General features: G+C 41.7%; 1 protein-coding gene across 1 annotated transcript; it reads left to right on the top strand.

The window, feature by feature from the left end:
• The first annotated feature begins 33 nt into the window (after nucleotides 1-33).
• tyro3 (TYRO3 protein tyrosine kinase) lies at nucleotides 34-27,451 on the top strand. The gene is made up of 19 exons (XM_014194866.2): nucleotides 34-631; nucleotides 5,480-5,663; nucleotides 10,201-10,301; nucleotides 11,417-11,587; nucleotides 16,115-16,201; nucleotides 16,403-16,518; nucleotides 17,054-17,234; nucleotides 19,764-19,906; nucleotides 21,766-21,904; nucleotides 22,048-22,174; nucleotides 22,722-22,816; nucleotides 22,943-23,038; nucleotides 23,331-23,411; nucleotides 24,249-24,341; nucleotides 24,569-24,690; nucleotides 25,517-25,626; nucleotides 25,849-26,008; nucleotides 26,383-26,519; nucleotides 26,783-27,451. The coding sequence occupies exons 1-19, from the start codon at nucleotides 574-576 to the stop codon at nucleotides 27,198-27,200; spliced, it is 2,619 nt and encodes an 872-aa protein (XP_014050341.1). The 5' UTR covers nucleotides 34-573; the 3' UTR covers nucleotides 27,201-27,451.
• Nucleotides 27,452-27,996: the final 545 nt, after the last annotated feature.

The raw sequence follows: 27,996 nt of genomic DNA, 5'->3' as shown, positions 1-27,996 counted from the left end.
TCTCTCCCTAGGCGGCGGTCATGCACGTTGACATTCCTCAGGACATGAGCGTTTTGTCCAGAGGCTTATTCACTACGATAATTCTGTTGCAAAACGTTTTTCTAACGGAAGCAAATGGGGGACCTAACTCAATTTGTCCAGTGGAAACTCGTTTTCGTTAAACGTTTTCCGTTTGGAGTAAAGGATTTATGTTGCAATTCAACCGACGTAATGAATACACCCCTGATGTAGTAGGAGGCTAGAAAAACAACGTGTAAATCACCCTAGACGGAGTCCACGTCAACTTATCTAAAGAAGTGTGGTCTGTTACTTAATGAGGGTAAAGAAAACAACATATACTTTGTTTATCATCCCGGACAGGAATTTACTGGTATTTCGGTCTTGGCGAATTGTATCATCGCGCCTGGGTGAATTGTTCCCTATAAATCTCAAAGTAGTGACTTTCTGGTGCGGAAACCTACTTTGGAGCCACTGCCCGAAGGGACATGTAGCGCAGGGCTTCGACTGTTCAAAACTTCGGAATTCGTATATTTGTGAAAAAAAGGCTCAAACTGTGAACCAGATGTTGAAAAGATGACCATTTATCTTTGGATCATACTCTTCTTGGCACAAAGTAGTAGAGCAATCCATGGTAAGTTTGAATAATTATCCCTTGACTGCACGACTACTTCTCAGGAATTTCTAATTAGGTTATACTTTGATTAGTCTATTGAACTCCGTTTAGCGTATGTTTGTCAACAACGATCGATGTTATTTCAGGGGTTGATAGTCCAAAACAAGGGACCAAGTCCACCGCTTAGTTGTTCTGCACACAATTGAGTGCTAGTGTGGGGTTTTCGCTCTCCAAAAGTTACAGTATGATTTGTAACAACGTTTTTTAATAGGACATAATGACAAGGGAAGTGTCTGATCATAGCCAGGGATGGGCACACATTTCTTCCTAAAATTAGGTAATTTGCTTATTCCCCATCCAGACCTGTGTCCAAAACATTCGGAGAAATACTCAAGTATTTCAGAGGTTTAATTTATTTTTCGGCTTTGCTGTTTTGGGACTATTACATTGGCCCCAAATATTTAAAAGGGGACTATTTTTACATAGGCCTTGCAGGGATCATCAACTAGACTCAGTCGCGGTGTCGATTTGATTTCTGGAATGGATGGTCGACATAATTACAAATAATTTGTAGACTGCAAAAAGCCCAAACAGATATGTTTGACTAAAACATAATCATTTCAAACCTTGCTTACGTGTGTATAAGATCACGTGTCTATCTATTGTGAGTGGGAATACTTGCTAACAGATTACTTAAAATCACTTGTAGTTGATTTCCTGGTGTTTTTACAGTCTTATGTGTCCCCCCCAATTGTTTTTAAAAAAATGTGTATATATATTTTTAACATTGGGGGGGCAAATGCGGGCTGCCAGTTGGGGAGCCCTGGCCTACAGTATGCATTTGACCCAAGTATTTTCCATAGGCCTATGTAGGCTATTTGACCCAAGTCTTTCCCTACCCCCCTTTTAAAGCAATATGGTAGTAAAATCAGTGGACTGGAGATTCACTATAATGATAACTTTCACTCTGCTTGTAGAATTTAAGGTAGGGCTTCATTTACCTGCTTTTAGCAACACAAATGTATTGCTCCAAATTGTATAGGGTTGCACAAAAAAAACAGTCAGCGGGAAGCCAGAAATGAAATACAATTCCATTTCAACTCACTGTGCAGGTGGGCAGGACGCTTGGTCATTATGATGGGGGGAATTGTGAGACAAAATATCTAAAAGATCATATTATTAAGCAGACTTTCCAAACATGGGTCTGATGTAGACCAACTTCCTCTCTGGTTACCTCATGTCAAAATAAAAGTCCTGCACGTGTGCCATTTTTGGACACACATTGAATAACTTGTGGGGATTTTTAGTTTGTGGGGGACTTTTAAAGCAAAGGCTTAGATTTTTTTTTTTTGTCAAGCAGATGGAAAAGGAGTCTTAGAAAACATCTACCAGATAAAGTCTTCAAATGCATTAGAAATACATCAAAACACATTAATGCCAACTAATATCTGCCAACTAATATCTACACTTGGGCCTATATTTACTATATTTACTTTAGGATAACATATCTGCCTTCTGTGTGTTTAAGAAACATTGCCTTCTGTCTTGTAATTCCATTACCAAAAACCCACATATCTGTAAGATATTTTATCATTTCTCTCACTGAGGAGTAGGGAGGATAATGAAAGTTCACAGAAGTAACAAGTAAAGTTATATATACCAACAGTGAAGAGGCGATTGCGGGATACTGGCCTTCTAGGCAGAGTTGCAAAGAAAAAGCCATATCTCAGACTGGCCAATAAAAAGAAAAGATTACGATGGGCAAAATAACACAGAAGGCCAGCATCTGCCTAGAAGGCCAGCATCCCGGAGTCGTCTCTTCACTGTTGATGTTGAGACTGGTGTTTTGCGGGTACTATTTCATGAAGCTGCCAGTTGAGGACTTGTGAGGCATCTGTTTCTCAAACTAGACACTCTAATGTACTTGTCCTCTTGCTCAGTTCTGGACCGGGTCCTCCCACTCCTCTTTCTATTCTGGTTAGAGACAGTTTGCGCTGTTCTGTGAAGGGAGTAGTACACAGCGTTGTACGAGATCTTCAGTTTCTTGGCAATTTCTCACATGGAATAGCCTTCATTCCTCAGAACAAGAATAGACTGATGAGTTTCAGAAGAAAGGGCTTTGTTTCTGGCCATTTTGAGCCTGAAATCAAACCCACAAATGCTGATGCTCCAGATACTCAACTAGCCTAAAGAAGGACAGTTTTACTGCTTCTTTAATCAGAACAGTCTTCAGCTGTGCTAACATAATTGCAAAAGGGTTTTCTAATGATCAATTAGCCTTTTAAAATTATAAACTTGTGCGGCTCTCCTTACATTTTTTTTAAGTGTTCCACTCCGCTAGCCAGCACCTCGCCTAAATAGGTGTGCATTTCTTTCTCCTCTAACTTGGATTAGTTAACACAACGTGCCATTGGAACACAGGAGTGATGGTTGCTGATAATGGGCCTCTGTACGCCTATGTAGATATTCCATTAAAAATCAGCCGTTTCCAGCTACAATAGTCATTAACAACATTAACAATGTCTACACTGTATTTCTGATCAATTTGGTGTTATTTTAATGGACAAAAAATGTGCTTTTCTTTCAAAAACCAGGACATTTATAAGTGACCCCAAACTTTTGAATGGTGGTGTACATGTTTTTGCTGTGTGTTCTTTTGTTATAGAGCTGAAAAGATTTGAGAAGTGGTTTATCTCCATTTTGGATATGTAGCTTTTGTGTTGTTCAGTGTGTGCCAATTTTCCCAGAAGTGGTTCAATTCTTCAATTACACTGAGCTGATTTATTTATTTATTTATCTTTTTTCTCAGTAGTGGAAAAAGTACCCAATTGTCATACTTGAGTAAAAGTAAAGATGCCTTAATAGAAAATGACTCAAGTAAAAGTGTGTCACCCAATAAAATACTACTTGAGTATAAGTCTAAAAGTATTTGGTTTTAAATATACTTAAGTATCAAAAGTATATGTAATTGCTGAAATATACTTAAGTAGTAAAAGTATAAATAATTTCAAATTCCTTATTAAGCAAACCAGACGGCACCTTTTTATTTTTATCTATGGCTAGCCAGGGGCACTCTCCAACACTCAGACATTATTTACAAACAAAGCATGTGTTTAGTGAGTCTGCCAGATCAGAGGCAGTAGGGATGACCAGGGTTGTTCTCTTGATAAGTGTTTGAATTAGACAATCCCTGGTAGGCCGTCATTGTAAATAAGAATTTGTTCTTAACTGACTTGCCTAGTTAAATAAAGGTTACATTTGAACTTTTTTACATTTTAAATTCAAAATGTAACAAGTACTTTTGGGTGTCAGGGAAAATGTACGGAGTAAAAAGTATATAATTTTCGTTAGGAATGTAGTGAAGTAAAAGTAGTCAAAACTATAAATAATACAGATACCCCAAAATATGACTTAAGTAGTACTTTCAAGTATTTTTACTTAAATACTTTACACCACTGTTTTTTTCTTAGTGTATTTCTTTGTTTTAGTTTTTCACCATAGTGAAGGCACAGGCCCAGGTTTTCTGTGTTTTTGGTTGGATCTGTTTCTCAATTTGTTTCTTAGGGTTTTGCATTCTTCATCAAACCATTTGTCATTGTTAATTTTCTTAGGTTGTCTGCTTGACATTTTTAGATTTGATAGGGAAGCTGAAAGGTCAAATATACAGTTTAGACATTCTACTAACAAGTTTACACATTCGCTATTGCAGTAAAACGTTTTGTCCAGGAAGTTGTCTAAAAGGGATTGGATTTGTTGTTGCCCAATAGTTTTTTTTGGTAGGTTTCTACACTACTTTCATTCTATCTATAGTGTTTCTGAATACGACGTCTATGTTTCATAAGTTTGGACAGTACAGTACAAAAAAGTTTAGTATAGTTCAGTAGAGTAAATAAAAGTAGATTATAGTCCTGTACAGTAGAGAAGAATAGAGTGGTTGTACAGTACACAGTAGAGCACACTACAGTATACTATAGTGTACTGTACTGAACTCTACTGTGCTGTACTTTTATGTAAAAACATGTGAAACATTAACATCTATGATTGGTTCAGATTTGGTCCGGACCAACCAAATTTGGTCTTGTTTGATGGCGGAGCTCATTAAAATAATAGCCAGTGTATAGAATAATTCCCAAATATGCAAAAGAGGATATTGTATATTTCTACCTTTTGTGTGCGTATTTAGGATACATCACCATGAAGAAAATGAAATTCATATCCATAATTATGCATTTCTGTGTAGTAAAGATCAGGGACCCATGATGAAATTCCATTACGGCAATTCTGTTACCGGGTGTAAATCCACGTCACTTACTGTAGTTCAATAACCAAAATATATTCTTATAACTCAAGCTTTCATGCCATACCTGACTCTCCATTATTTTTGCAGACATCTTTGAATTGTAAGTCAGAGCAGATATTTAAGTTTTTGGAAAATGTGGTCACATAAAAAAAGGGATTTTACAGAAATTCTGTGACCAAACTTTTACATCTGCACAGTTCTTCCAGTAAATGTGGTTTTGTAAAATGTTCAGTTGTGTGGTTTCTTAAACTTTGAAATTAATGGTTTTTGTTTGGCATACATTTTAAGTGAAAAGTCAGTAGCAGCAATTGTTACCAAGCAATTGCCCTTTACCATTTTGTAGGCTACCTTTTCAGGGGTATCCAGCTAGCTTTCCTGTAATGCTCACTACTGCTTGTGTGTTGGAGTCTGACGTAGCCTTAGATCCCATCCATTATCTTTTCTTCCACATCACGCCATTTTAAAGTAGTGAAGGACCCCTAGTGAAGAAGAAACAACCACAATGAACTTAGGCTAATAATCAGTGACTCATTGAACTCTGGTGTGTCCTGACCTTTGACTTCTAGGACTCCTGTTCACCAAGAACCCCACCAACCTCACAGTAACCCAGGGCAACATGGCTCGCCTGGGTTGTTGCATCGAGGGCCTGAGTGAGCCGGAGATCGTGTGGATGAAGGACGGGGAGAAGCTGTACAGCACGGACCAGATGTACATCCCCATCGAGCAACACCACTGGGAGACCTTCCACAGGTCAGTGCTTTGGTTCAGTCTCCTACTTTATTGTGAGAACACAATGTTGGACTTTTATCTTGTTATCTGTCACTCTGGCTCTTGTGGGAAGAGCAAGGATTGGTGAGTAATGCTTCAGTTTAGATTTCTAATCATTGTTTAGGCTGGTAAGACGGGTACAGATAGTTCTAGCAGATGGAGTGGAGTACCTAAGCACAGAGAGAAATTGGATTTGACACTGCTGAAATCAATGCATTTCACCAGAAATCATTTGGAGGCTGTTTTTGCAAAGCATCATCATCGTAAGCAAACTAACCTTTACTTGGGGTGTTGCCAAGCACTGAGCTCACCATCACCAGATCAGCTTTTCAGGAGATTAGTAGCTGTCCAGTTAGTTGAAAAGTCAGAGAAAGTGCTTCTAAGTTTAATCCTAAAGCTGGTCAAATAACATGAATTGTAACTTAAAGCACTTTTTTTTTAATCCTTCAAAAGTCTTTGCTCTTGTGTGAATTCAATAACGTTGTCAGTCTGCCTTAAATACTGGATTTAATGTTGTCGGGCTGCCTTAAATACTGGATTTAATGTTGTCGGGCTGCCTTAAATACTGGATTTAATGTTGTCGGGCTGCCTTAAATACTGGATTTAATGTTGTCGGGCTGCCTTAAATACTGGATTTAATGTTGTCGGGCTGCCTTAAATACTGGATTTAATGTTGTCGGGCTGCCTTAAATACTGGATTTAATGTTGTCGGGCTGCCTTAAATACTGGATTTAATGTTGTCGGGCTGCCTTAAATACTGGATTTAATGTTGTCGGGCTGCCTTAAATACTGGATTTAATGTTGTCGGGCTGCCTTAAATACTGGATTTAATGTTGTCGGGCTGCCTTAAATACTGGATTTAATGTTGTCAGGCTGCCTTAAATACTGGATTTAAGGCAGACTGACAACGTTACTGAATTTACACGAGCAGACTTCATCCCTCTCTGACTCAAATCAAATTGTATTAGTCGCATGCGCCGAATACAACAGGTGTAGACCTTACAGTGAAATGCTTACTTACAAGCCTCTAATCAACGATATTTTTAAAAAATACGGATAAGAAATAAAAGTAACAAATAATTAAAGAGCAGCAGTAAAATAACAAGTGAGGCTATATACAGGGGGGAACCGGTACAGAGTCAATGTGCAGGGGCACCGGTTAATTGAGGTAATATGTACATGTAGGTAGAGTTATTAAAGTGACTATGCATAGATGATAACAACAGAGAGTAGCAGCGGTGTAAAAGGGGGGGGGGGGGCAATGCAAATAGTCAAATGGGTAACTATTTGATTCGGTGTTCAGGAGTCTTATGGCTTAGGGGTAGAAGCTGTTTAGAAGCCTCTTGGACCTAGACTTGGCACTCCGGTACCGCTTGCCACGCAGCAGCAGAAACAGTCTGACTAGGGTGGCTAGAGTTTTTGAATTTTTTTGGGGGGCCTTCCTCTGACACCACCTGGTATGGAGGTCCTGGATAGCAGGAAGCTTTTCCCCAGTGATGTACTGGGCCGTCCGCACTACCCTCTGTAGTGCCTTGCGGTCAGAGGCCGAGCAGTTGCCGTACCAGGCAGTGATGCAACCGTGCCGTCATGAGTGAACAGGGAGTACAGGAACGGACTGAGCACGCATCCCTGAGGGGCCCCTGTGTTGAGGATCAGCGTGGTGGATGTGTTGTTACCTACCCTTACCACCAAGAGGCTCAACATCAGACCTGGGTTTAAATACTATTTTAAATCTTTCAAATACTTAGTGTTTGCTTTAGCCTGCCTGGAATGCCATGTAGGTGGGGTTTGCACTTCTGGGAATTTCTATTGGTTCAAATTGCAATGGGTAAGCTTATTCAAGCGAATTATTTCAGATCGTTTTTAACGCAGGTCTGCTAAATATGGCAGAGTAGAACTTACAGGATTTCAGCAGGTTTTGGGTGGTGTTGGGTGGAGGTTTAATAATCGGCTTGGGGAGGCTTTATCCCTTTCAGAAAGATAAAAAACCTGTAAATAACATTGCTGGAGTGGAGACAGCAAGGGGTCTACCCTTACCGTAAACCAGACCCTGAAGAGGGCCAGGGTGGATTGTAATGCAGTCAGCTGCGTGTGTCTGTAACGTAAAGCTCGAGGCAGACTGCTGGACCTGCTGGTAAAGTGAACTTGCATCGCCAGTGGTAGCCGTTTCTGTTCATCTCATGCACTGAAGCGCAAAGGGCTTCAGTTTTAACTCTCTAAAGTCTGAAACATTTTTCCTGTTTCCTGCTCATCACACAGACACGAATGTCCTAGATACCAGGGACATTCACCATATGCTGTATCTAGTCTAAAGAACTAGAATGATGTGATAGATAGAAATCATTCTACATTTCTATCATATTTCTATGGTCTAGTGACTAGTCCTTCATTGGTTGGAGTGGTGAGTTTAGTGACGATTGGTGTCAGAAGTGGGCAGGGTGGGGAGGAACGGATTACAAAAAAAGGTAACTGTAATCCGTTACCAGCAAAAATAATGTAATCAGATTACAGATACTTTTGAAAAACTAGATTACTTTTTAAATTCAGAAAGGATGTTTGTGGGAAATCTTTGACGCTTCTCTGTTTTCTCAATGACATTCAAATCAGCATTGGAAAAAGGGCGCACATCTTAAATTTGTTCCACCTGAGTGAGTTTGACCACAAGTCAGAGACCACTATGATGACACACCAAATGTGTTTGATGGATCATGGGAAAAGAACAGGAATAGGCTTTTGTAGGCTACAGTCCATGCTATGTCTTCCAATGGTGCGACTGCTGTCGGCATCCAAAGAGTATCCAACTTGAATAAACGCTTGGAGGTAAGGATGACAGGAGTGGTGTAGTCTACGGCGATACGGATATCACTTACTGATATCTACATAGCGCATTGATGTGAATCACAACGCAGCTCTCTCATTTAGCTATTTGCGCCTTATAGATTGTGGTTGTTGTGGATGGCTGTTCACAAATCTAAATGTGTATTTGAACCCAATAATGGTTGAATTCAAGAAGTTTAAACTGCCTATCAATCATTGTTTTTGAAACCAATGGACAGCCAGGGAAAATTGTGCTCTTGCAACAGCTGCATAGTGCAGATCCAAGCCTATGGAATAAAATGGGGCTTTTATTGCTCAACAAATTCACACTGATAATAATAAAATAAAAAAATCCATAGGCCTAATGGACACATGCTCAAACTCACACACTTTTGATAGGATTAAAAAGGGTCAATCTGTATTTGCTACATCCATTTTTGGATTTATAAATTATATGTCCTTTGATTCTTGAATAATATAACTTAGAAATGCCTCATGAGCTTAGTTCAACTGTCACATCAGAACCCAAAATATAAGCTTGTTTTACTCCAATGTTTGTAAACATTGTAAATGTCAACAAACACCGTATAGCCTCATAACATGGTTAAAACAGTCCTTGCATCCATAGCGCTGTCTATTAATCTGAGAGCGGTTACATTTCTCCAGGCCCATCCCTCATCTTTTTACCAAAACAGAGGCGGGGCATCCATTTTGTTATAGTTTCCTCTGTGGATTTGCTCTTTAAACAGCTGCATGTTATCAAGATATTAAAGTGTCACCAACAAAAAGGTAACAATAGGCCTATAGCAAATGCAAATAGCACTTTTCAGTAGTGCTCAAAGCATGCCATTCCATGAGGCAGCATCCATTTTTCAACTCATATCAATGAGCCCAATCAGTCCTCCATGACAAGAAAATCATAAACAACAGATTAGGGCTGGCTAATAAGTCCTTAGTTTTGAGGTCATGCTCAGGTAAAACAATTTGGCTAATCTATACTTCCATATTTCTAAGTCCTACTCTTGAAGATCAAGGGGTAAAACATTTATTGGAATGACTGGAATTCTGAGACTTTTTTAAAAATGTAAAGATAGAATTTAATCGTATTATTATATGTAGTAGAAAGCGATGGGTTAGAAGAAGCCTACATAACCAACCCATTAAGTAAAATGTAACATCCATATATGGCCAGCTATGTAAACTTTAACATTGAACAACATATATTGCAGGATAAATCAATCAGTAACACATATTTTTGTCTTCTTCTAATGCCTCTTAAGGGGAAAGCAATCTAAAAGTAACTGAATGTAATCAGATTACGTTACTGATTACAATTGGACAGGTAACTGTAATGGATTACGTTTAGAAAGTAATGTACCAAACCGGTGTGTGAATATGGCCTGTCAATGCTCACAATGGTTTCCTGAGTGACTTCTAACACAAATGCACAGTGTACTCCTGCCCCAAGCTAGTTCATTGATCCAATTAGTTAGTGTCCTACTCCATCTCTCAACATATCCTCGAGGTTATTTATCTTTGTTTTATTGTCCTTTTTCTTCTCCTACACAATTATGTGATGGGCTTTTACCTAAATGTTTCCTTAATGGGTTTCCCCTCTATCATTTTGAAATGTGCATTATTTAGCATCTCATGTAAAGTACTAGGGGAATCACTGAGTGTCTGTCTGTCCGGGTGGTTTCAGTGTGAAGTCTGTCCAGCAGCAGGATGCAGGGAAGTACTGGTGTGAGGTAGAGTTCCATGGCTTGACCATCTCCTCTGAGCCCGCCTGGATAACAGTCGAGGGTAAATCAATCAATACATTTATCCCTCTGTCTGTATGCCTGTGTCTTGGTAAATCCATTTGAATTCACTCAATTTTTGAGAACATCCCTTTTGATTTAAACAAAACTTTCCATACATGTTTGCCTATGGAAGAAGTGGTCAGAAAGTGACTTATTGGACCTGAACGCCAAACAATTCAGGAGATAAAGGTGCTCAAAGTTGAGCCGTTCTTCATACCATGAGACATCCAAGTCTTCTTCACTGGAAAACATAAACGGTTGAATTTGATATAATTTAAAGCTTCAAACGGGGTTGTGAAACTATTTTATGACTTCTTAAAGTTTGTTAACTAAAAATTCAGATTTTAGTTATTTTTTCTTCATATTTGAGTATGTTGTAGCTTAGACCCTACTTTACATCTGAGGTTTTTGTGTTGTGCCCACCATCGGTTGAGACACAACAAGCTCTTGAATACAGGGTGGGTGACATTTTAATCCTAGAAATGGGTCCATTCTACGAATTCTATCCCTGCAATTTATCTGGTACACCATTGAAATTGTAACTTTTTTAATTACTACCTCAAAGATGGCTGCTGGTCCACCCACCGTCTGTCAACTTAAATGGTCATGTGTATTCGTTCTATATTTCTATGATTTCAATGGGTTTCCTATGGAGGGTTGACAGTATAATTTAAAACAACAGATATTCCCATTCAAGTCAATATTCTCTGATGTGCGGACCTCCAACCGTCTTTGTGGTACCATTTTGAAAGTTGACATTTAAATGTATTAAAATGGGAATAGAAATTATCAGCCAAAACATGACAACAACCCTGTATTGGACCGATGGCGGGCACAACACAAAAACCTCAGATTATGCCAATTAGGGTTGGTCTAATCTACAACATATGCAAATGCATGTTTTTTATATTTTATTTTTTAAATAATTGACAAACTTTAAGAACCTTCTATCTCTTGAATGTTTTGGCATTCCGGTCCAAAAAGTCACTTTCTGAGCACTTCTACAATGGGCACATATGTATGGAAGGTTTCGCTCAAATCAAAAGGGGTGCTGTCAAAAAATTAATTAATTTCAAATGGATTTACCCCTCTCTCTCTCTTCCCATCCATCTCCAGGTGTCCCCAACTTTATACTTGAGCCCCAAGATGTAGCCACGTTCCCTGGGTTGCCCTTTAACCTGACGTGTGCTGCTGTGGGCCCCCCGGACCCTGTGGAGGTGCTCTGGTGGCTGGGGGGAGTACAGAAGGGTGATGCCACCTCCTCGCCATCTGTACTCCATGTTAACGGTAAGTCTCTACCGGGCTGTTTCTCATTGGTCTTTACTCAGTCTCTTTAGTCTTCAAATCCGTGCATCCTGTCTCCTCGCCTTCTTCTCAAAACACATTGGAGGAGAAGATCTGAGATGCCTCCCCTCAGACACTCAAATCAAATTTTATTGGTCACATACACATGGTTAGCAGATGTTATTGCGAGTGTAGCGAAATGCTTATGCCTCTAGATGCGACAATGCAGCAGTATCTAATGGGTAATATCTAACAATTCCACAACAAAACCTAATGCACACAATCTAGTAAAGGAATGGGATGGGAATGTATAAAATATATGGATGAGCAGTGACAGAGCGGCTAAGATGCAATAGATAGTAAAGAATAGATAGTGAAGGATACGGTATATATACAGTTGAAGTCGGAAGTTTACATACACCTTTTTACATCACCACTTTATTTTAAGAATGTGAAATGTCAGAATAATAGTAGAGCGAATTATTTCAGCTTTCATTTCTTTCATCACATTCCCAGTGGGTCAGAAGTTTACATACACTCAATTAGTATTTGGTAGCATTGCCTTTAAATTGTTTAACTTGGGACAAACATTTCGGGTACCCTTCCACAAGCTTCCCACAATAAGTTGGGTGAATTTTGGCCCATTCCTCCTGACAGAGCTGGTGTAAATGAGTCAGGTTTGTAGGGCTCTTTGCTCGCACATGTTTTTTCAGTTCTGCCCACAAATCTTCTATTGGATTGAGGTCAGGGCTTTGTAATGGCCACTCCAATACCTTGACTTTGTTGTCCTAAAGCCATTTTGCCACAACGTTGGAAGTATGCTTGGGGTCATTGTCCATTTGGAAGACCCATTTGCAACTAAGCTTTAACTTCCTGACTGATGTCTTGAGATGCTGCTTCAATATGTCCACATCATTTTCTTTCTTCATGATGCCATCTATTTTGTGAAGTGCACCAGACCCTCCTGCAGCAAAGAACCCCTACAACATGATGCTGCCACCCTTGTGCTTCACGGTTGGGATGGTGTTCTTCGGCTTGCAAGCTTCCCCCTTTTTCCTCCAAACATAACGATGGTCATTATGGCCAAACAGTTGTATTTTTGTTTCATCAGGCCAGAGCACATTTCTCCGAAAAGTACGATCTTTGTCACCATGTGCAGTTGCAAACCGTAATCTGGCTTTTTTTATGGCGGTTTTGGAGCAGTGGCTTCTTCCTTGCTGAGTGGCCTTTCAGGTTATGCCGATATAGGACTTGTTTTACTGTGGATATAGATACTTTTGTACCTGTTTCCTCCAGCATCTTCACAAGGTCCTTTGCTGTTGTTCTGGGATTGATTTGTACTTTTTGCACCAAAGTATGTTCATCTCTAGGAGACAGAACGCATCTCCTTCCTGAGCTGTATGACGGCTGCGTGGTCCCATGGTGTTTATACTTGCGTACTATTGTTTGTACAAATGAACGTGGTACCTTCAGGCATTTGGAAATTGCTCCCAAGGATGAACCAGACTTGTGGAGGTCTACAATTTATTTTGAGGTCTTGGCTGATTTCTTTTGATTTTTTCCATGATGTCAAGCAAAGAGGCACTGAGTTTGATGGTAGGCCTTGAAATACATCCACAGGTACACCTCTAATTGACTCAAATGATGTCAATTAGCCTATCAGAAGCTTCTAAAGCCATGACATCATTTTCTGGAATTTTCCAAGCTGTTTAAAGGCACAGTCAACTTGGTGTATGTAAATATCTTACCCACTGGAATTGTGATACAGTGAAATAATCTGTCTGTAAACAATTGTGTCATGTACAAAGTAGATGTCCTAACTGACTTGCCAAAACTATAGTTTGTTAACAAGACATTTGTGGAGTGGTTGAAAAACGAGTTTTAATGACTCCAACCTAAGTGTATGTAAACTTCTGATTTCAACTGTACATATGAGATGACTAATGCAAGATATGTAAACATTCTTAAAGTGGCATTATTAAAGTGACTAGTGTTCCATTTATTAAAGTGGCCAATGATATCAAGTCTATAGGTAGGCAGCCACCTCTCTGTGCTCGTGATGGCTGTTTAACAGTCTGGCCTTGAGATGGAAGCTGTTTTTCAGTCTCACGGTCCCAGCTTTGCACCTGTACTGATCTCGGCTGGTTATTGTGATTGCTGATTTTTATTTATTTTTTCCTTCCTGTGACATCAGGTGTTGTAGGTGTCCTGGAGGGCAGGTATTTTGCCCCCGGTGATGTGTTGTGCAGACCGCACCACCCTCTGGAGAGACCTGCGGTTGAGGGCAGTGCAGTTGCCATACCAGGCCGTGATACAGCCCAACAGGATGCTCTCAATTGTGCACCTGTAGAAGTTAGTGAGGGTTTTTGGTGACAAGCCACCTTTTTTCAGCCTCCTGAGGTTCAAGAGGCGCTGTTGCGCCTTCTTCACCACACTGTCTGTGTGCGTGGACCATTTCACTTTGTCGGTGATATGTACAACGAGGAACTTAAAACTTTCTACCTTCTCCACTGCTGTCCTGTCTCTGTGGATAGGGGGGTGCTCCCTTTGCTGTTTCCTGAAGTCCACAATCATCTCTTTTGTTTTGCTGACATTGAGTGAGAGGTTATTTTCCTGACGCCACACTCCGAGGACCCAAGGATCTCGTCGTTGTTGGTCATCAAGCCTACCATTGTAGTGTCGTCTGCAAACTTGATGATTGAGTTGGAGGCGTGCATGGGCACGCAGTCGTGGGTGAACAGGGAGTACAGGAGAGGGTCGCGAACACACCCTTGTGGGGCCCCAGTGTTGAGGATTAGCAGAGTGGAGATGTTGTTTCCTACCTTCACCTACCTTCACCACCCGGGGGCGGACCGTCAGGAACTCCAGTGCATTTTGTGACAATGACAGATGATTTCAGGAACTGATGAAAGACGATTGAGAAATATCCTCTATTGATTTAACAAGCCAGAAAATGACATATGAATCACAAGAATGTCAGATCAGACTGTTAGTGCTGTTAGTTCAATAAGGTGGCCTGCCATCCGTCTGTTGTAAAAGCAACTCAGACATTAGTCATACATTGCAAGGAAGGGATCATGGTTTTATGGCTTTCAAGCTGCTAGAGATTTGTGCGTGAGTTGGAACTGTTTTAATGGTAGAACGAAGCCAAAGGTTATTCTCAGTGGGTGGAACGCTACTGAAGGGCTTTCTTGCTCTTTCCTCTGAGGGTTTACACTCAGATGTTATGTCTATGCTATGCTGATGTCTACCAGTAAATACACAGTGCTTTTTTTCTATGGGCACAGCACTGTATGACGTGTTTTCTTCTTGGCTATAGATAAGGAAACCTGTAATGATTCCCCTTATCAGAAAGAACAAATGTTATGACTTAAGAGTGGAAATGCGCTGTAATTGGTTGAGAACGCGTACAAGTGTAAATGTTTGTTGATACGTGTCGACACCAGCCAGTCAACACGAGTGGATTGACTGGATTGTTCATTAGAAGTCTGATTCATTCCCTTCTCGTGATATGTAAGCCTTTCGCCTTAGTGGCTCTCCTCCTTCATTTCCTACTTATGTTTAGCTGGTTTAGTTCCTCTGTCCTATTTAACTGGCCCACAGGGCTCTGGTCAAAAGTAGTGCACTAAATAGGGAAGTGGGTGCCATTTGGGATGGATACAAAGACTTTGCTGCTGAGTTCTAACTCTGAGTCAGGAATGAAGTAGCCAGATACTCCACTTAACAGGTGCTGATGTTTTCCTATCTGGCTACCAGAGACTGATGTTTCCTTGGAATGTGAGAGTAACCAGATGCGTTTCAGTCCAGCTGATGGTTCCCTGTTATGACCCTGGCATGTTTTTCTGTGAATGTCAGTTAGTGGATGACTAACCAGGAAGTGGCCCTTAATGCCTGGTATTGTTCAGTGTACTGTACACACACACACACACACACAACACATGCCTTCCTGTAACTGTATTTGTCATGAAGGTTTAGCTCAAGGAAAGTGATTTCATGGACTAATACAAGGCTTAACAAATCAGTCTAGGTTAGGAGTTATTCCTTGTGCAGTCCTTGTGTTTCTGTGCTGTAGTTTCAGTAGCTGGTTTGTGCAAATTGGTGGTTTCGAAAACCCTTAGATCCTTATCCAAGATAGGCACGAATAAAATACAGGTTTTTCAGTGCAAAAGATGTCTAGGAAGTCTGGAGATGTGGCAATTTCACCATCTGTTGCCGCTGAGGTTGTGGAAATCCAGATGATACATTCCAGTGTTTACTTTATGGTCTGCAACAGCACCAGAATGAATGTACAGGACCCAGGACTTTATATATATATATATATAGTACTCCACTGTGGTATGCATTTCATACTGTTCACAGTGAAATTTACTCATTTACATGGGAGAAACAAACTGTTGGTCAGGCATAGTAGCAGGGGACTGGTTTAATTCACTCTTTTGGCATCGACTGAACCCCTACCTTTTTTTTAAAGGGCTCTGGTTTGCGTACCTCACTTAACATGCCTCCTACCTCTGTTCCCTTTCCATGTAGGTGTGAATAACAGCATCAAGTTCTACTGCGAAGCCAGGAATGCCAGAGGTATCTCAGTATCGCGAACAGGCACTGTGCACATTAAAGGTGACTAATTCATGAATTATCAGTGCTCTCATCAGTGTGACTAAGGCATTTGTTTTTCAAATTGAATATGCTGCCTGATGAAGTCAATGCACATTGCAGTACGCTGCTGTTTCTTAGCTATTCTTGTCTGCTCCTCGTCCAGCTTCTGTACAGAGTTGGATGTTGGTAAATCTAAAACCCAGTCTTTTTCTTTGACTGCAGACCTCCCAGCAGCCCCTAAAGGTGTGCAGGTGGTCCACATGGTGGAGAATAATGTCACGCTGGCCTGGAGCCCTGGCTTCAACGGACACTCTGACCTGTCGGCCTGCACCATCCAGGTAAAGATTTGTGTTCTATTCTAATACTCCAGTCCCACAGATAAAAATGAACCAAACCGGCACAACTGAGATGGCCGGCCAGTGCTGTGGATTTGGCTAAATTTCTTAACCAAATAACCCTGTGACTGAATTCTTATATGTGGATGTTCAATAAAGCAGTCATGGAATATGCAAGCAAACTGACACTCTCAGTCAGCAGTTAAATGTATTTACAGATTTTTAAGAGATGTTGTTGTTGAAAGTCGTCTGTCAGTGCAATTTAGGATGGGAGTGACAACCATCAAAATTGAGATTCATGCCTTGGATTAGTGTTTTGTCAAGACTGAGCTAATGAAAATAATAATTTATTTTTGGGGGGGCAGCGCCTTGAGTATTATTATTTTTAATTCTTTGAATTAAGGAATTTGCCAATGAAAACATGAGAATTTCACCTCAAAGATAGATGACATGTCACGCATTTTTTTTCACATGCTCTCACATTTGTCCTTGAACTTAACCCTTATGGAACGTTTTCCTTCCTTCAAACCTCTTGCAGATGTCTAAGAACTCTGGTAGGAAGGTGGACCTTCTGGACCAGCGTGTAAAGGTTCCACCATTCCAACAGATCCTCAGTGGGCTGAGCTGCTACTCCAACTACAGCGTTAGAGTGTGCTGTGACAATGAGGTTGGGACCTCCCTATTCTCTGGCTGGCTGGACTTTCAGACACCAGAAGCAGGTGGGCATCCAGCCAATAGAATACATAATGACATATCACCTCTTTTGTTCATCAACTGTTTTTCGCCATTGGATGCGCCCCCAAATGTCACCCTATTCACCTATGCATTGCAATATTTATGGGCCCCGGTCAAAAGTAGTGCACTACATAGGGAATAGGGTGCCAGTATACACACATTGTCAACCAACCACTTCACCAGCTGGACATCAAAAGCACATGATGATTCATGCAACAATATGGCGAGTGGCAACCTTATCACAATGGGAATATAACGTCATGCTTCGTGTTTGTTGGCCCTCTGTGCATCACAGCCAACTTTTCAAAGTTGTTACACTGTCAAAGTACTAGAACATGAACTACATCCTATATAGGATGCAGCCTCATTTGATAGGTTTTAAATAAGGTTTGTTGTTGAGATAAGGTGTACATACATGCAGCAGAGTTTAGGATGTGGTCATGGGAGGGAGTCTGAGGGGAGCAGTACAGTTGGGGTTTCTGGGGGTGACCCTGTTTGTAAACTGGCAGTGCTGGACACAGGCCAGTTGATTCCAGTACTGTTGGTACAATGAACCACTGTGCATGCCCTCAATCCAAATCAATGTGTTGCAGTGCTGAACGAAGGCCTGTTGCCTCAGTGTCCCCACACGCTGGTCAGGAATACCACTACAGGGAGACTATGGGCTCTCATTTGGGGGTGAACTCACTCTTAGAGATCAACCAATTTTTAGTGAGTGCTGTTAGGTCAAAGACACTGATTGATTAGTGATTTCCCTCTCCCTGCAAATCTCTCCTGAGTTTTAGAGCAGATGGTATTTTAAATAATTAACTGCTTGATGGCAGTAGCACAAGTTTACAATGACAGCATTGACATACAGTACCAGTCAAAAGTTTGGACACACATACTCATTCAAGGGTTTTTCTTTTTTTATACTATTTTCTACATTGTAGAATAATAGTGAAGACATCAAAACTATGAAATAATGTATATGGAATCATGTAGTAAACAAAAGTGTTAAACAAATCAAAATATATTTTAGGCTCTTCAAAGTAGCCACACTTTGCCTTGATGACAGCTTTGCACACTATTGGCATTCTCTCAACCAGCTTCACCTGGAATGCTTTTACAACAGTCTTGAAGGAGTTCCCACATATGCAGAGCACTTGTTGGCTGCTTTTCCTTCACTCTGCGGTCCAACTCATCCCAAACCATCTCATTTGGGTTGAGGTCGGGTGATTGTGGAGGCCAGATCATCTGATGCAGCACTCTCCTTCCTGGTCAAATAGCCCTTACACAGCCTGGAAGTGTGTTGGGCCATTGTCCTGTTGAAAAACAAATGCTAGTCCTACTAAGCGCAAACCAGGTGGGATGGCGTATCGCTGCAGAATGCTGTGGTAGCCATGCTGGTTAAGTGTGCCTTAAATTCTAAATAAATCACAGACCGTGTCACCAGCAAAGCACCCCCACACCACCTCCTCCATGCTTCACGGCGTGAACCACACATGCGAGATCATCTGTTCACCAACCATGCATCTCACAAAGATATGGCAGTTGGGACCAAAAATCTCACATTTGGACTCATGAGACCAAAGGACAGATTTCCACCAGTCTATTGTCCATTGCTCGTGTTTCTTGGCCCAAGTAAATCTCTTCTTCATATTGGTGTCCTTTAGTAGTGGTTTCTTTGCAGCAATTCAACCATGAAGGCCTGATTCACAGTCTCCTCTGAACAGTTGATGTTGAGATGTGTCTGTTACATGAACTCTGAAGCATTTATTTGAGCTGCAATCTGAAGTGCAGTGAACTCTAATGAACTTATCCTCTGCAGCAGAGGTAACTCAGGGTCTTCCTTTCCTGTGGCAGTCCTCATGAGAGCCAGTTTCATCATAGCGCTTGATGGTTTTTGCGATGCACTTGAAGAAACTTTCAAAGTTCTTAATTTTACACATTGACTGACTTTCATGTCTTAAAGTAATGATGGACTGTTGTTTCTCTTTACTTATTTGAGCTGTTCTTGCCATAATATGGACTTGATCTTTTACCAAATAGGGCTATCTTCTGTATACCACCCCTACCTTGTCACAACACAACTGATTGGCTCAAACGCATTAAGAAGGAAAGATTTCACAGATTAACTTTTAACAAGGCACACCTGTTAATTGAAATGTATTCCAGGTGACTTCCTCATGAAGCTGGTTGAGAGAATACCAAGAGTGTGCAAAGCTGTCAAGGCAAAGGGTGGCTACTTTGAAGAATCTCAAATCTAAAATATATTTTGATTTGTTTAACACTTTTGGTTACTACATGATTCCATATGTGTTATTTCATAGTTTTGATGTCTTCACTATTATTCTACAATGTAGAAAATTGTAAAAATAAAGAAAAACCCTTGAATGAGTAGGTGTGTCCAAACTTTTGACTGGTATTGTATACCAAACTACCTTTTTATAATGTTCTTTATGATCAAATGTAAGGTGTTAAATGTAGGGGTTTTCATTGACACTATCTCCCTGTATGTTATTCCTCCCCAGTGCCCTCTGCTGCCCCCCGGAACCTGACCTTTGACCTAACAGAGCAGCAGCTGTCCATGAACTGGGCGACCTTGGAGGACGATGAGCTGCAGGGAAAACTGATGGCCTACAAAGTCCAGTGGAACCTGGGAGGAGAAGGACAGGTAGGATACAGCCTCATACAACTGTATGTACACACTGGAGAGACAGTCTCATACACCTGTACACGCTGGAGAAATCTATCACACACCGGAGAAGGTAGCTAAGGTGCAGGCAGTGCTGCAGACAAGTCTCTGGCTGCACACTTAGGCCTTTTCTCAATTGGGTTTGCTCAACTCCTCTGTCCTCTCTCGCCTCCGTTTGAAAAAGGTAATCGAGGAGAGGCGGCGAGGAGAAGGAACGTGGACGAAAATGTGCTTGTATGAAATGAGACTCTGATAAACAAATTGAGTTGTGCAAAAATATAAACGCAACATGCAACAATTTCAAAGATCTTACTGAGTTACAGTTCATATAAGGAAATTAGTCAATAGAAATAAATTCATTAGGCCCTAATCTATGGATTTCACATGACTGGGCAGGGGCACAGCCCTAAGTGGGCCTGAGAGAGCATAGGCCCACCCACTGGGGAGCCCAGCTATTCAGAACAAGTTTTTCCCCACAAAATGGCTTTATTACAGACAGAAATACTCCTCAGCTCCCCTTCAGACAATCCCGCATGTGAAGAAGCTGCATGTGGAAGTCCTGGGCTGGTGTGGTTAAACGTAGTCTGCGGTTGTGAGGCCAGTTGGACGTACTGCCAAATTCTCTAAAACGACGTTGGAGTCGACTTATGGTAGAGAAACGAACATTCAATTCTCTGGCAACAGCTCTGGTGGACATTCCTGCAGTCAGCATGCCAATTGCGCGCTCCCTCAAAACTTGAGACATCTGATGGCCTTGAGATAGAAGCTGTTTTTCAGTCTCTCGGTCCCAGCTTTGCACCTGTACTGACCTCGCCTTCTGGATGGTAGCGGGGTGAACAGGCAGTGTTTCGGGTGGTTGTTGTCCTTGATGATCTTTTCGGCCTTCCTGTGACATCGGGTGCTGTAGGTGTCCTGGGGGGCAGGTAGTTTGACCCCGGTGATGCGTTGTGCAGACCTCACTAACCTCTGGAGAGACCTGCGGTTGTGGGCGGTGCAGTTGCCGTACCAGGCGGTGATACAGCCCAACAGGATGCTCTCAATTGTGCATCTGTAAAAGTTTTAGGTGACAAGCCAAATTTCTTCAGCCTCCTGAGTTTGAAGAGGCGCTGTTGTGTCTTCACCACACTGTCTGTGTGGGTGGACCGTTTCAGTTTGTCAGTGACATGTACGCAGAGGAACTTAAAAATGTCCACCTTCTCCACTACTGTCCCATTGATGTGGATGGGGGATGCTCCCTCTGCTGTTTCCTGAAGTCCATGATCATCTCCTTTATTTTTGTTGACGTTGAGTGAGAGGTTATTTTCCTGGCACCACTCTCCCAGGGCCCTCACCTCCTACCTGTAGGCTGTCTCGTCGTTGTTGGTACTCAAGCCTACTACTGTTGTGTCGTCTGCTAACTTGATGATTGAGTTGGAGGCGTGCATGGCCACGCAGTCATGGGTGAACAGGGAGTACAGGAGGGGGCTGAGCACACACCCTTGTGGGGCCACCGTGTTAAGGATCAGCGAAGTAGAGATTTTGTTTCTTACCTTCACCAACTGGAGGTGGCCTGTCAGGTGGTCCGAGACCCAATTGCACAGGGCGGGATTGAGACCCAGGGCCTCAAGCATAGAAAGGCCACATTCGTATTGTGTTCCTGTGGTGCCAAAGAAAAGTATCCAACTGATTGTTTTCCTTTTTCTCAGTATTCAGCAGTTCCAAAGCACAATGTGTGTTGTGTAAAACATTTTAAAAGGCCAGCATTCCCTTGCGATGGAAGCTTTGTTTAAGTTTTTTAAACTCAAAGCATGTCTTATACAGACCATACACACTGACATACTTTGGTTGTTGTGTTCCAGGAGGCTCTGTTCTTTAAAGAGAATGTGGCCCACTTGTCTGGTGGAGGTCGTTTCTTCAACGCCACCTTCCAGGTGTCAGCGTGTACAGTGGCTGGTTGTGGGCCCTGGAGCCAGCCTGTACTGGTCAAGCCCGCCTCAGGTCAGTGAGCCCATCTCAGTCTCCATTATAAGCCCTGTCACTCTAGTTGTTTTAAAACTTATGTTCCAAATTTGAAGGTGACAGGGCGTTGTGCTGTATGTAAAGCCAGTTTGTAATGGTGTGTGTGTGTGTGTTCCACACAGCATTGGCAGCCCAGATGCAGAGAGGCCATATGTGGGTGGGTCTTCTGTTGGGCCTGCTGGTGGCCACCGTGGTGGGGCTTCTCTTGACAGTCCTAGTGCACCGCAGAGGGAAGGAGACACAGTTTGGGTATGCTACCATTGCTCTTACTAGACCAGGCCAAAGCCTTTCAAATAAACATTTTCTGTTTAAATGAATTTGCATGGGCTGAAAGCAGTATTTTAATGAATTGACTGACCTACTGTAAACAGCTGCCAGGTTCCCCCCCCAAGTACACTGACTTTACATATAGGCCTACGGTCTGCAGTATTTACCAGAATCAGAGGCATTGTTTGAATACTTTATGACTGCAACTTACCTTCCTTTCATCCCTTCCTTAAAGTTATCACTGAGCTGACATGATTGGATGAGGGAAAGCAAGGTTTCCACTACATTCCGTTCACCAATGTCTTTGTCAGATCAGTAGATTACCCCAAGGAAGGAAGGAAGGATGCATTTTACAAGTATTCGAACAGGAGCGACTTTACTGCAAGGTTACTAAACCAAGGCAAAGCAGGAATAACAGTGCAGTCATAAAGTATTCAAGCAAGGCCTCTGATTCTGGTAGATACTGCAGACAGTCGGCCTACCGGCGCCCATACAGTATGTGAATGAACGACTCCGCTTGTCATTGCAGGTCTGTCTTCAAGCCCCCAGGGAATGAGCGCTTGGTGTCTTTCACTGCAGCCAGGTCATTCAACAGGACCTGCCCCGAGCTCCCAGAATCTAGCTGTAAGTAAAGGCAGTCGTGTTTGGCTTGCGGCCTCCACAAATAAAGGTGCCACCCTCTGTTGACACGTGCTTGTAGTCAGTGGACCTTGGTGGTGAATAATGAATTCAATCGGTGTCTCCCACCAGTGGACAGCTTGGGTATCAGTAACGATCTAAAGGCCAAACTGCAAGACGTCCTGATCCCAGAAAGACTACTGACCCTCGGACACATGCTGGGAAAAGGTTAGTGAGGGCTTCCTTGTGTACTGTTTCTATACAAACTAGCTCACACCCTTAAAAGTGTTGACTGAAAGTAGACATGTTGAAAGAATGTGGTAGATGCTGGCGACTGCAAAGGAAAACATTTACTAACGTCTGGCATGGCCTATAATCATGACTGTGTATTGCTAAATAACAAGGCAGACCTCATGTCTGTGTTGTGATGTTTTGGAATATGTTGAATTGTAGCCAAAGTGTTTATTGTCCCAGAATTAATGTGCCAGTGATTTTATTAATTTTTTCTGTGTTTGAGTAGGTGAGTTTGGCTCAGTGCGTGAGGCCTTCCTAAAGATGGAGGACAGTACTGTACAGAAAGTTGCAGTGAAGGTGCTCAAAAGTGAGTGAGCGACTATAGACTGTACATTTTAACTGCCTTTTTATATGAATGTGTACGGTCAGTGGATATTATATTGATACAGTTGAAAGTAGGGGTGAAAGTAGATTTCTTCCCGTTATGGAACTTCCTTTGTACGTGTGCACACGCTTGGGCCTAATCATAGAATTACAGAATCCCTATTCATTTCAAAGGTACGCTGTGGGACTAATAGTAAACATATTTTGTTTCACTTTTAAAATGTATTACCCTTTTTAAAATGTGGCATGAACACAACCAGTCATGATGTTTTCATCTGATTGTCAAAAGATCACGTCAAACGGCTTCTATAAGCCTGGGTACCTGCGCACGTTCACCCACTCTAAATAAATAAACAAACAAACAAACAAATAAATATTTATTTATTTAGAGTGGATGAACGTGCGCAGGTACCCAGGCTTATAGAAGCCGTTTGACGTGATCTTTTGACAATCAGATGAAAACATCATGACTGGTTGTGTTTATGCCACATTTTAAAAAAGGTTATACATTTTAAAAGTGAAAGTAATATATATATATATATATATATATATATATATGAGCATACTTCCACACGTTTTCAAGTCCATTCTCACATTTTTAATGACACTGACATGTGGTAGGCTAATGATAAACAATGGTGTAATATCCTACAGTTCTTCTTGGCATCTTTTTAATTATTGTGATAGACTCATGTTTTACCGGTAGGCCTACGGCATGCCCCCACTATTTATTTTGCCGGCTTACTTTCACCCCTGATCTGAACTAATACGTCCTTGCAAGTAGTGATAACTTTGTTTTCTGTCATTTTTGTTCCATCAGCGGATATCAACTCATCATGTGATATTGAACAGTGCCTGAAGGAGGCTTCTCATATGAAGGACTTCGATCATCCCAATGTCATCCAGCTCATTGGTTAGTAGTGAATAAAGAAACACATGACTTTGGCTAAATTTTATTTCAATTCAATTCATTACAACTTTACTTACGAAAGGCATTACCAGATTACAAATAATACTATCTTCTACAAACGAGTACAACAAGTAGGCTACTTAGGTTCAGAGGAAGAGTTGTAACTGTGTCATTACAGCAACGCAATGCAGTGAGTTGTTGATTATATTGAATATATTTTGGTCCTCCAGGAGTGAGTTTGCACAGTCGGCCTCAGCAACGGTTGCCCATCCCCATGGTTATCCTGCCATTCATGAAGCACGGGGACCTTCACACATTTCTGCTCTTGTCCCGCCTTGGAGACGAGCCCTTTGTGAGTGCCCCCTATACATTTTATACACACTTGTATGCATCCTAAAATAGATACTGAGTGTACAAAACATTAGCAACACTTTCCTAATATTGAGTTGCACCCCCTTTTGCCTTCAGAACAGCCTCAATTTGTCGGGGCATGGACTCCACAAGGTGTTGAAAGCGTTCCACAGGGATGCTGGCCCATGTTGACTCCAATGCGTCCCACAGTTGTGTCCAGTTGGCTGGATGTCCTTTGCGTGGTGGACCATTCTTGATACACACGGTAAACCGTTGAGCGTGAAAAACCCAGCAGTGTTGCAGTTCTTGTCACACTCAAACCGGTGTGCCTGACACCTACTACCATACCCTGGTCAAAGGCTCTTAAAGCTTTTGTCTTACCCATTCACCCTCTGAGTGGCACACGTACACAATCCATGTCTTAATTGTCTCAAGGCTTACAAATCCTTCTTTAACCTGTCTCCTCCCCTTCATCTACACTGATTGAAGTGGATTTAACAGGTAACATCAATAAGGGATCATAGCTTTCACCTGGACAGTCTGTCATGGAAAGAGCAGATGTTACTAATGTTTTGTACACTAACCCTATAACACCATCTATAATACATTTCCGCCCAATGTGTGTCCAGAGAACTCAAGGTCTTCTACTGTTACGTTTGACAGTTTACATACAGAATGTTTTAAATCATTTATTTATTTCCTGTTATGGACTAGAGGAAAGACCAGGTTGACCTGTGGGCCCAAATTATTATTTATTTTCATAGTAGACTTTTTGTATAGCTTCAAATCATGTTTTAACAAAATGTTGTTGTCTCTCCCTTACACAGACCGTGTCACTGCAGATGCTCATACAGTTCATGTTGGACATCGCTCGTGGAATGGCGTACCTGAGCAACAAAAGCATCATACACAGAGATCTGGCTGCGCGCAACTGCATGTGAGAATCTACGAGCACAGTAGACTGTGGCTTTGTCCCAAATGGCACCATACTCCCTGTAGGGCCCTGGTCAAAACTAGTGCACTAAATGGGGAATATGGCAACCCATCACTTTACTCTTTCCTAACTGGGACTCCCTCTAATATGGTTTACACTGAATTTACTAGAGCGTTATCTTACTTGTGGGTTAGATTGTGACCATCTCCTCTCCTTTGTTCATAGGCTTAGTGAAAACTTGACAGTCTGTGTGGCAGACTTTGGGCTGTCAAAGAAAATCTACAGTGGCGACTACTACAGACAAGGATCTGTCTCAAAGCTGCCTGTCAAGTGGATAGCACTGGAGAGCCTTGCTGACAATGTCTACACTACTCAGAGTGATGTGGTATATACAAAGATGGACGCACCCTCATAGTGGTCACAGTACACACAAACTCGTATCTTCACTTTCTAAATGATGGTGACACTGTAGGGCAGGAGTATTTCAGTTCGGGATCCCCATCTTGAAATCCTCTTTGTGAAAAGGATTACATTTGTGTTTTGTAATGCAATTCAATGCATCGTGGATAAGATGTTGATTTTATTTCCAGACCAATCAATTTCATTTTTGAATTTTTAAACCATGTAGTGGCCACAGAAGTTCACTGACTGAGTCCCTGTTTAATAGATATGTTGATTATGTTTTTGGAACTGTCAATTCCTTATTTTTGCCTTTTTAGTGGCCCCAGAAGTTAATTGACTGACTCCGTTTTCCCACAGTGGGCGTTTGGAGTCACCATGTGGGAGATCATGGCACGGGGGCAGACCCCCTACCCCGGCGTGGAGAACTCCGAAATCTACGAGTACCTCATCAAGGGAGAGAGGCTCAAACAGCCACCTGACTGCCGAGACGACATGTAAGTGGTCCACTGGGTCTGATAGAAAATTCTCTGGCGTTGAAAATCAGCCTGCAAGGCCTTCATCAGAACTGATGGAATCGGTGCTATACTTTTCAAATGACTAAAACAATCTAATTATCATCATTGGTGCCAGATGAATGAAAATGATTTAATCATGAGTTTGTATATTTTACTGCCTATTTAACCAGGTAACTCATTGAGAACACATTACTTTACAATAACGACGTGACATTTCGAATCGTCTTCCTTTCTTTTCCCAGTTACGAGATCATGCATAGCTGCTGGAGCCCTGTTCCCAAGTGCCGCCCCAGTTTCCTCCACCTGATTGACCAGCTGGAAGGGCTGTGGGCCAGCCTATCCCCAGGGCCTAGCTGCATTAAGGAGGCCCTTCTCTACGTTAACCTGGAGAATGACAAGGGGGAGCAGGGGGCAGGGGCACTGGGCCCAAGGAAGGACCCCTCGTGGTCAGGAATGCCCTGGCAGTGTGTGGGGATGGAGGAAGATGAGAGAGACTGGCTAGCGGTGTCTTCTGGGGCAGCTCTGGCTATCGGTGGAGACTACCGCTACATCATTGGCCCTACCTGTAATGGCACTGAAGAGGACGGTGGGAGGCAGGGGGACTCGATGGATACCTTGCAGCAAGAAGTTAGGGATGAGGACGCGTTCATTAATGTGTGATTTTTATATTTCGACCACCATGCTGCCTCCTGCCCTGTCCTCGTGTACAGATTTCAGACTGGCAAGTTGGTTGTGGAGGGTTGGTCACTCACTACTGTCCTCTAGTGAAGTTTCTGAAAACGAACGGACGCTTACTAGCATGACTTAATGGAGCAGAATTGGATTGAAGTTCATATCTCAATTAACTTTTCTACCCATTTTATTTCCAGTTATTCTGTCTTTTTGTACATTAAACTATGACTTTACACCAAGATACACACAATCAGCCTTACTATTACATTGACAAAAAGCACAGTATATTTTAGATCTTGACTGATACACAGTTAACTTTTCAATGGGAAACTCACTGACGGGCATTATTTAGACTGTAGATATGTACCTTTTGATGTTTTAGGGACTGAGTTTATTAACAAATGCTGCCTACGTCCTTAGTGTGCACTGTACTGTAGGTATTGAACATTGGTATTTGCTGCTTTGCAAACTTACTCCCTTTCATACCCTAAACTCAATATAATAAGCAGCTCCAGCCCAAAAGCCTCTATTACACTCATTCTTATTTAACCTTATAACATTTTAATGGGACAACTGTTATAATCCTTTAAAGCAGTGGTTGTCAAATCTGAGTTGAGATCACTTTGAGTCCAAAAGCAAGACGAGATCTAACGCTCAGATTTTTTTTGTTTTATGTAACCTTACGCAATATTAACCTATTTAAAAACAGTACTGTAGCAATGAGGTCTGTGCAGTAGGCTATAGGCATATTGTATTTGCTTCAATTGCCCTGCCAATGTTCCAC

This window comes from Salmo salar, chromosome ssa01, assembly GCF_905237065.1.
Source record: "Salmo salar chromosome ssa01, Ssal_v3.1, whole genome shotgun sequence".
NCBI lineage: Eukaryota > Metazoa > Chordata > Actinopteri > Salmoniformes > Salmonidae > Salmo > Salmo salar.
This window is presented reverse-complemented; position numbering and strand designations above follow the sequence as displayed.

Coding starts and splice junctions, on each gene's coding strand:
- tyro3 (XM_014194866.2), top strand. CDS start 574: ATGACCATTTATCTTTGGATCATACTCTTCTTGGCACAAAGTAGTAGA. Junction 11,588..16,114: donor ATCTGTACTCCATGTTAACG/GTAAGTCTCTAC, acceptor CTTTCCATGTAG/GTGTGAATAACAGCATCAAG. Junction 25,627..25,848: donor CTGGCTGCGCGCAACTGCAT/GTGAGAATCTAC, acceptor CTTTGTTCATAG/GCTTAGTGAAAACTTGACAG.